The 9,328-nt window shown below is 43.2% G+C and overlaps 1 protein-coding gene across 2 annotated transcripts in view; it reads left to right on the forward strand.

The window, feature by feature from the left end:
• Window positions 1–3,461: 3,461 nt before the first annotated feature.
• The window catches only part of DPP6 (dipeptidyl peptidase like 6), a 566,729-nt gene continuing 560,862 nt past the window's right edge, over window positions 3,462–9,328 (forward strand). The window contains exon 1 of one of the 2 annotated variants that reach the window (XM_031064312.1): window positions 3,462–3,691. In XM_031064312.1, the coding sequence (XP_030920172.1) occupies window positions 3,635–3,691 (57 nt within the window). In that variant the 5' untranslated portion in view covers window positions 3,462–3,634. The remainder of the gene's footprint in view (window positions 3,692–9,328) is intronic. The other variant, XM_031064313.1, reaches the window with a different exon arrangement.

Here is a 9,328-nt window from a genome sequence, read left to right on the forward strand (position 1 = left end):
AAACCACATTTCTCTGCTGAGGTGGAGAGCAAGGTGAACCTTGGTGGTTTCTGCAGCACTTTGAACTCTGTACAAGTGCCAGTTCACATTTCAGTTTCTATGTCCCTGTACTGTGGCTTTGACCTGTTCAAAATGGATGTGCTTTTCTGGTTACATCACAAGTGATGTCCAAAATTACTTAGTGGTGAGGTGTTGGACTAATCTCAGGCAGCTTCCTACTGAAAATATTGGAGAGGGAAATCAGCAGGGTTGTGTCTTTGCCATGTTATTGAGAAAACCCCAAAACCCCTGGAGTTCAGAGAGCAGTGTTACCATGCCCCAGACAGCTCAAATTTAGATCAAAACAGGCTCCTGGGAAGAACTTAAAACATTAAGAAATATTTCAAAGGTCTTCATCTAAATCTAACCTGGAACTTGAAACTAGCTGCATGCAACAGTCTTGGCAGTCCTGTGTTTTTTCTTTGAGTTTTGTGACACTGGATATTTCTTGAAAAGACTCAGCTGTTGGAGTCAGGATAAATATGTAAAACTCTGGATTTCAGTTTTGATTTTCACTTAGCTTTACAGAGTTCATCTGCAAAGTATGAATTTGAAGAACTCAAAAAGTCCTCCACACATAATTAAATTTTATGGCATAACTTTGGCTTTAAAATTTTGTTTTGTTTTTAAGTCTTACGTCATGATTGCATGGATTTCCTTGCATTCATTTTGCATAGCTTTAGCTCAGCTCCGAAGACAGATTACTAAATGTGCCCCAAAAGTATGACTGAGATTCCTTTTTAATACTCTTCTCAGCCAAGCTTATGTATAATCCTTTTCAAAGTGTAAAATGCCAAGGGATGTTAATATGCCACAGCTTATATGACAGTATATTGTTGTTCCTTCACACTTCACTAAGCAGTCTACGAATACTAATCTATAAATCACTTACTTTTCTCACAGGCACTGGAAAACTGTGCTGTTTGTGGCACTATCTGTTCTTTTCTAGATATATAAGCCACTCCAGTTTAAAAAACTATAGGCTGTAATGATTTCACTGTTGGTTTTCTGCAGAAGTTAGGGGCCTTCACTGAAACAAGGGCCAAAATGAGGGTGGACATTGTGGGCTTGCACAGGTCCTGCCTTAGGGAAGTTGGAAGTAGATAGGTAGAGGTGGGATGGGCAAAGAAGGATAGTGGTGATTTTTTTTTTCTCCCAGGATCATGTAGAGACACCTTTGCAGAAATTGAAATTTCTACCAAATTTCAAAGGCTGCATTTCCACCATGCATTCAGTAGCCTCCTTTCAAGAGTTAGTAAACATCAACGTGCTTGCTCACATTTTTGAAAGCAAAATCCTTTTTCTGTGAATGTTCCCTGATTTCTCAGTTGGAAATTGCTCTTTCCTATAAAGAAGGCAGTTTCAGAGCCATAAGGTTTGTTTTGGTTTTAGGTGAGAATAGAGATGCCCATGATGGGACAGGAATTAAGCGGAAAAGTGGCAGAGACCAGGAGACTTTCCTTGTGTCTCTCTTGCCAGGGAATAAGACAAAATGTGCCCTATGGTGAAAATAGACTTCCTGCCTGCTCTGACTGGTCACAGAATGGAGAGGGGCCTTCTGCTCAGAAATGAGGAATGGAGTGGTATCTTCTGCTTTGTTTCAGAACAAAACTGATAAAGCCAGTGGGACAACACTCCCATGATCCATCTGTATAATGCAAAATATTTTTTGTGCAAGAAAGAGAGAAAAGAGTATAGATTTTTCACCTGCTCCATGTAGTGGCCAGAAGGGTTTGCCATGGATTTGAAATCTCTTTAACCAGTTTTTCTTGCCCATCTCTTTTTTTTCCCCCAAATTTCTTCTGCTCACTTGTACAATTGCAAATAATCCAGGGACTTCTGCATGTCTCTGTGCAACAAATCATGTTGAGAGAGTATGATGATGCCAGGCCCCATCAAATATGCAACTCTAAGTCTATAATTGGATTTATTAGCAGGTATTTTCCTTGGGAAGGTATGAAAACCAAAGCACTTGAACGGAGCAGTCAGAGTAGGAAACTTCAGATCTTAATTAGTGTAAAAAAGTGAAAGACATCATAGAGCTGTAGCAGGGAATAGTGATAAGGTAGGGTTTGGGGCTGAGCATGCTTGATAGAGCAGCCAGGGTGCCAGCACTCACTGAGATTGGTGGGACACTTGTCCCTGAGGGGGACTCATTGGCAGCAGTGAGCTAAGGAGGAGCTGGCACTGCAGGATTCAGGAGCAGAGTGTGGCCATCACAACAGGACAGCTGCCTGAGGAGGAAAGACTGACCCTGACAAGGTGGTTTGTGCCCAGAGGGACTTGTTTGTCTGATAAAACCAGTCCTTAGATGGCCACTCTCATCTCAAAAGCGATGTGCTCTCTGACAGGGAGGGATGTTTGGCCACACAGGGTGGCACTGGCTCCTCTCTGTTGCCTCCTGAGCTGAAACCAAGTGCCTCTAACTAAATTTACCTTTTAACTACACTTTATTCTGCTGTCAGCCTCCATGATGGGCTCCTTACATTTATTTTAGCCACAGGACTAGAAGATGCAGCCAGTTAAAGGTGGGCTATTTGCCCTTCAGTAAAGAGGGAGCTGAGCTTCTCTAAAGCAGCACAGGCTCTGGGGCAGGACAAGCAAATATTTCTGTTCTTTCTGCAGCATCCAGAAATGGTTTTATTTATTTCAAGGTTTTAAAGTATGCTGTAGGAACTTAAAAATACTTGAAACAATCTATTTGGATAGATCAATTCCAAGAAAAAGAAACCCTGATTTGCTAAGATGAAGTGTGGATCCTTTTAGCCTTGGCTGTCCAGATCTTGTTACTCAAACATACAGTACATTGAGTTTTTTGTTTGTTTATTTGTTTTCTTTTGCTAGTCTGAGAACTGAGTTTTGCCATGTTTTTGTTGCAATAAAAGAGGAGGTGGTGTCTGACCTCATGGGCTGAAGTGGAGGGATGGACTGGCAATAGGAAGAATATCCCAATAATAATATCCCAAACATGGATATTTTATGTTTGTTTTTTAAAAACCCTACAAAGTTAAAGCAGCATTTTTTTACCAGCAAAGCACAGCTGCTTGTGCAGCTCTTATCTCACCAAAACGAAAAACAACAAAAAAGCCAAAACCTAAACCCTGAACTCTAGCATACCTGGAAAAGGAATTGCTCAAAAAAAGTAAGACACAAATCCTTCAGCTTGGTCATAAGGAAACATCTGCACAGCGTTTCTTTCGCTGTAAAGAGCTGGATTCACTACCCCGACCACCAGCGGGTCAAACCCCAGCTCTGCGGGAACCCGCGGCATCTTTAACGCGATTTCCCGCTGCCCACGCCGCGAGTGGGGGATTCAATAAAACGATGCCGAAGGACTGAGCGGGTTCGGGGGCGAGGCCGGGACCCTGGGGAGCGGAGCATCCCGCGGAGCATCCCACGGGGGCAGAGTCGCGGTGCGGGGTGACAATCTCTGTGCGGGGCGACAATCCCGGAGCTGGGTGACAAACCAGGCGCGGGGTGACAATCCCGCTGCGGGCACAGCCCGTCCTGCCCTGCCCGCTGCCATCCCCCTCCTGAAGCTCATCGGAGAGTCGCGCCCGAAGCCCAACTTTGCAGCTCTCCCGCCGTTCCCAGCATGAACCAGACGGCCGGGGTGAGCAACCACGTCCGCTGCTCCGGCAAGGGCTCCAAGGTAAGAGCGGCCGGGGCTGCGCATCGCGGGCAGCGGGGCTCGCTGGGGCGGCGGGGGTGCCCCGTCCTCGGCTCCCGGTGCCCAAACCTATAGCTGAGAGGGTATTCCCCGCCCCGGGAAGCATCCCTGCGCTACCCGCTAGCCCCCCATCACTTGGCGAAGTTCAGCATCTCTGCCCGGCTCCCGCCGCCGCCCGGGATGTGGAACTGTCTCCCTGCGGGGAGCTGGGCCAGGGATGGCTCTGGATGGCTCCGTCACTCCGGACAGGGGTGACCCCTTCGGGCTGAGACCTGGGTGGGTGCTGGACCGGGCATTCAGGGTGCTGCGGCCTCTCAGCATCAAGTGCTGGAACGGTCAGAACTCGTGCACCTTCTCCAAACGGGATAAAATGCTTTGGAGGTAAGGGTTTGGGGAGTGAGACATGGGACCAGGTACTGCTTTAGCCACTGCTTTAACTTCTTGCCACGGTGTGTTTGCATAGCCAGCATGAAAAAGGAATAACTGAGATAAAACACGTTATTGTGCACTCTGCTGAATTCAGCAGAATTGTAACTGGGTGCATGTACCTGCATTAACATTTTTTTAGGTAGTGATGAACATAGCCCTTATATCTACACAACTACTTTTTGTTCCAGAGTATCAGTGCTGTGAAGTCAGATGCATGTGCCCTCCTACAGACAATTCTGTTGATGTTGTTCTTCTGCAACTCTTTGAAGTGTTTCTCTGTGTTTATGTTTCTCTGTTATGGTGGACACACCACTGTCCCCAAGATTTCATGTGCTTTTTGGGGCTGGTATTTGATAGAGAGATAAGATTCTATAATACCTAATGGGATGCACCTTAAAGAAGTGCAAGACTTACATTCTACCACATATGGTGCTGTGCTAACTTTTTTTTTTTAATTTTATCTCTTAATACTGATGTCCTGTTCCATCCTCTAGACTTGGTGTTGTGGTGTTGTTTGAGATGCTGGTGCTGCTGCTCACCTGGTTGTATACTTCACATCTAGTTAGTGTAGACCCAACCTTACAAACTCTTAGGCACACAGGTTTACTTCATACCTCCCCTTCTGTGAAGTGAATACAGTTGTTCCTCCTTTTTTCATATTGTATTTTAGGATTAAACTCACTAATCATAAAGGCTATGTGAATATTAAAAGATGCTACATGATGAGGGCTGTGGAAGTAAACAAACAGATTAGATGAGTCTGCTGAAATTATTTTCTTAGCTCCATGACTAATCATATATTTGAAGTTGAACCAGTACCTAAGCTCTTTGCATAATTCAAGGGCCCTAAATTGAATGTCCTCTGGATATTGCCTGAATTTTGAATGTTGGGCCTCCTTCCTTTGCACTTTCTGGTTTTCTTTGAGTTTTGGGTCGAACAGCTAAGGTTATTGCATATCTGTAATAATTTATTGTAGCAAGCTGCTGACCTAATACTTTAATGCAGAAGAAAGAGATGGGGCTCAAATGAGTATATTCTTAGCACATGATAATTGATACATTTTTATTTGCCTTGAAGGCATTTTCGTCTCATTTTCAAATGCTGGATATGTTTTCCATTGGAAATAAATACTTTTTTTTTTTCAAGTCATGAGATTGAAATGATTGATGATTTCAGGATTTAATTAAAACACAGAAAGCTCCATGCATGACTGATTTAGTTTCAAGGAAACCTTGCAGAGTTCTGAAATGAGAGTTTATCAAATGGGGCTGAAAAATCAAGTAACTGATCCTTAAGAGGTTTCTGATGGAGTAGACAGGAGGCAGAATAGCCAAGTTATTTTGTGACTCTGACTTCTAAAGCATAGAAATTAGAAATGCTGGTGAGAAGTTTCATATCTGTGCTTCATTTGTTTGAGTTTTTTTTCTGAACAACTAACAAACAAACAAAACCTCAATGAAAAATAAAACAACAGAACCACAAACAGGATTTATCTAACTTTCCTAATCTCCTAACTTTTGAACTTGCAGCCAATTTTAACCAAAACTGACAAAATAAGAGTAATCTTGTGTCAGCTTGCTACAAGGGTCATGGAAATCAATTGTTTAATACAGAAGGATTATTTAATACCTGAGTAAAGGAAGAAGCAGAGTGAAATCTGTCCCACCCTGTCCCACATGGCTGTTGCTACAAGAGCATCTGTCCTTTGCCCATCACAGGCTGTGCAAAGATTGGGAGGGAATGGGAGGAAGGAAGGAGAACAGAAGGAAATTCCAGAAGAACTGGAAGTTTATGGAGGCAAAGAGGGAGCTGTGGGTGAGGGCTGAGGTCTTCCCAAGGGGGAGTGTGTTGAGCAAATAATTTGACATAAATCACTTTGTTGTCACAGCTGATGAAACAACGTGTTAGGGGTTTTTCCCTCCCCCAAAAAAGTTATGTTGTGTCAGCTCAAAAGCCAGCTCAGTGAGGTAAGGTCACTCTTCTTCCTGGCTTCTCCTGAGCTTCCCTCTTGCTGGGCAATGGGCACTTAGACTTCACATTTCTTTTGCAAGATTTACAGCTGTGCTCAGTTGTGGTGAGCAAGAGAGGTAGCTTTTCAAAGGAGGGATACAATTAAAGCCCTTAAGTAGATGGGCTTGATTGCAATTCCAAACTCTAGTAATGCATGCCCGCTAAAAGGTGTATATATTTTTAACATTTCTATGTCATGTTTTTCAGCTGTTTCTAACCAAGAGCTAGAAGCTCTAAGCCACTTGTGAGTGCTATTGAAAGACTGATTTATTGTCTAGAGAGAACTATTTTTGAGAAATAGTTTGTGTACATACAGCTTCTAATGCTCTTTTTTCCTGCCTGTGACTAATCCCTTTGCCTTCCCTAAGATAATTTGTGGGAGGAAAGCAAGAGGATTCACCCCAATGCTGTAATGGAAAGCTGTGTCACAGGAAGATTTCTGATGTGTTGGGGTGGCTGGGGTGGTGAGCAGCCCAAGCCTGTACAAAACCCACCCACCTCTCTTGTGTGGGCTAGGAGCAGGTTTTAACTCTGGTAAAGGAAGTGCACTTCACTGCAAACTCATTCACATCCTGCCAGAAGAATTTTGGGGGTCAGTTCCAAGCTGCCACATTTCGACAGATTACTTGAAACAATTAATGAGGGCTAAGTCCTCATGGGGATTGAAGCTTTTTCAGCACTACATGTTGCAGCTCCTGGCTTTTGGCTTTTATACAGTGATACAAAACCCCACACCATCCAATACATGACGCAGAAATTGTGTCTTGAATTTAGCTGATTTTCTTAAATTAATATCAAGGAAGACACTGTGAAAAGACATTTGGTTTCATGTCAGGACTCCCAAATTCATCTGTTTTCAGGGAGGAAAAGCTATAGAAATAATTTGGGGTGCTTTCTTTAGAAACAACTATACTTGGGGTCCTTCATCTGAGGACCCTCCTCATCCTCACCCAGTGAGAAAGGAAGTGTCCTGTGGAGCAGGATTTGTGGATCTGGTGTCCTTTTAAGTGTTGAGGATTCAGAGATCCACCAGCTTCCATCCTTCTGGGGACTGTTGCACCCATCAGGAGACAGCAGGAGCCCCATCCTGCTGCACAGCAGGAGTCCTCTCATCTCTCCTTTTGGGGAAGGAGCAGAGCAGAGTTCAGGGCTGTTCTTTGGAGTGGGTAAGATGGAAACTCACAGTGTCTCCTGGGGACAGGGGGATGCACTGTCTCTGGATTTTGGATGAAAATGCCTTTAGCCAAACCATTGGCTGACATGCACGATTTGGAGGGCACCGTCTAAATCCCCAGCTCTGTACAGCAACCTCAGCAGTACCTTAGGACACGTTTGGCACAATCCTGCTGTTATTCAGTCTCTTCTGACTTCTCCCTGAGTGTATTTTTGAACAATGGCAGCTGTTTTAGCTGTTTTGTGCGGAGCTCAGACTTGGATATGGTCAGTGCATGTCTTCTGGATCAGGTCACCCAAACCTGATTCCTGTTGTCAGGTGAGATGTCAGTCCAACTCCTTTGCCATCATCATACGCAGCTTAAGACACCACTGATGAATGCCCAAACTGGTTTATGTGTTTGGAGGGTTGGTTATGTGTTTATTAGGCATTTATATCTTTATTTTGTCCAGCCAGGCTTTAACTTCTTCCTCATTCCAATCCTGATGTGTAGGTGGGAGACAAGTGTTTTTTCTGCCTCAACAGCAGTGATGAGAGTCCCTGTATGGTAAGAGGAAACAAATCTGCATTAAACCTGAGCAAATGGTAGATGTTTCAATCATGTCACATTTTGGAATGTAGCAAATGCTAAAAAACACCTTTCCTCTCCCAGCTTTAATTATGTAAGCATTAAAAAAAGCTTGGTGAAACAAAGTTAGAATATTCACCTGAATAACTGTAACCTCACTTTTAATCAGCAATAACGAATGCTCAAGAATAACAGCAAATCATTTGCTTTCTTTCCTTTTATTTTCTTTCTTTCCTTTTAAAGGAGAAACAATTGTCCTAATTAGCAGTATTGGTATGTAAGAATGCAGTTATGAAAACAACTCGATGCAGTAATGCGAAGTGTTTGTTAAAGGAAAGCACACTCAATTAAGCAGAACTGAAAATGCAGTTATGATTGTACCCCTGGCTGCTCTCTCTTATTGTTTTGAAAAGAACAAATTTAACCTCTGAGAGAAACAAACTGCTGATGCAGGGTGTTCTGGCTGCCCTGGTCTAAAGGAACAGGACAACAATTGTACAGCTGTGGGCAAGAGGTCCATGATGTCCTTTTAACAGATTATGAGGGAATTTGGTTTTATAGTTTATTCCTTAAACGATTAATAAGAGATTATTGCATCTACACTGGCTAAATCTAATTACCTTCTCTTTTACATGAACTATTCCCCTCACATGAATTCCACTGATTTCAATTGAATTACTACTTATTTATGTTGGTTTAATTGCAGAGAGATTCAATACCTCCAAAGTTATGGAAGCAATAGAGGCACAGCATTTCTAAGACTCTTGGATGCAGAAAATTGAGATAAGGAAGCTGTGCTTGCTCCTCTGTGTTATTGCTGAAGCAGAAACAAGTTCAGCTTTACTTGCACATTGTGTTTTACTGTAAGTGGTAAGTTACCCTGCATGGGCACAGCTAAGCAGTGTAGTTTTGAGTTTCCTAATTTTAATGCTCTAGTGGGAGTTCAAGGCTGACTTCCACACCTATTAAGTATTAAAGTAGGACTGGATGTAGCTGCCAGGGCTTTAAAACATGATTGGTCAGCTATCTCCAAAATCCAACCTTACTCAGAGGGCAGTCCCTTGGAAATTGCACTTCCATCTCAAAACATCAACCCTTCAGAGTGGTCTAATATAGCATTGCATGAGAGAAACAGACAAGATCAATGCCCCATCCTGCTGGATGCTGTGACCCCACACAGACAGAAATGCCTTGGCCTTCAGTGTATTTATGGTTTAAGTTGACAACAAGAAGAAAAACTCTGGGAGAATGAGAGAATTACTCTGGTTTTGCAGGCAGTGAAGTACCACGAGTAAACCACCAAAAAATTTCAGACTAGGTAGGGATGATAGACTAAAGTTGAGCTTTTCTGCCACAGAAAATAAAGACATACTAATCATTGTCCATTTAGGAGCCAGCAGGCTCATCAGCATGTGCTCCCCATATCCCACCAGCGTA

Source organism: Geospiza fortis, unplaced genomic scaffold (assembly GCF_000277835.1).
Source record: "Geospiza fortis unplaced genomic scaffold, GeoFor_1.0 scaffold73, whole genome shotgun sequence".
Taxonomy (NCBI): domain Eukaryota; kingdom Metazoa; phylum Chordata; class Aves; order Passeriformes; family Thraupidae; genus Geospiza; species Geospiza fortis.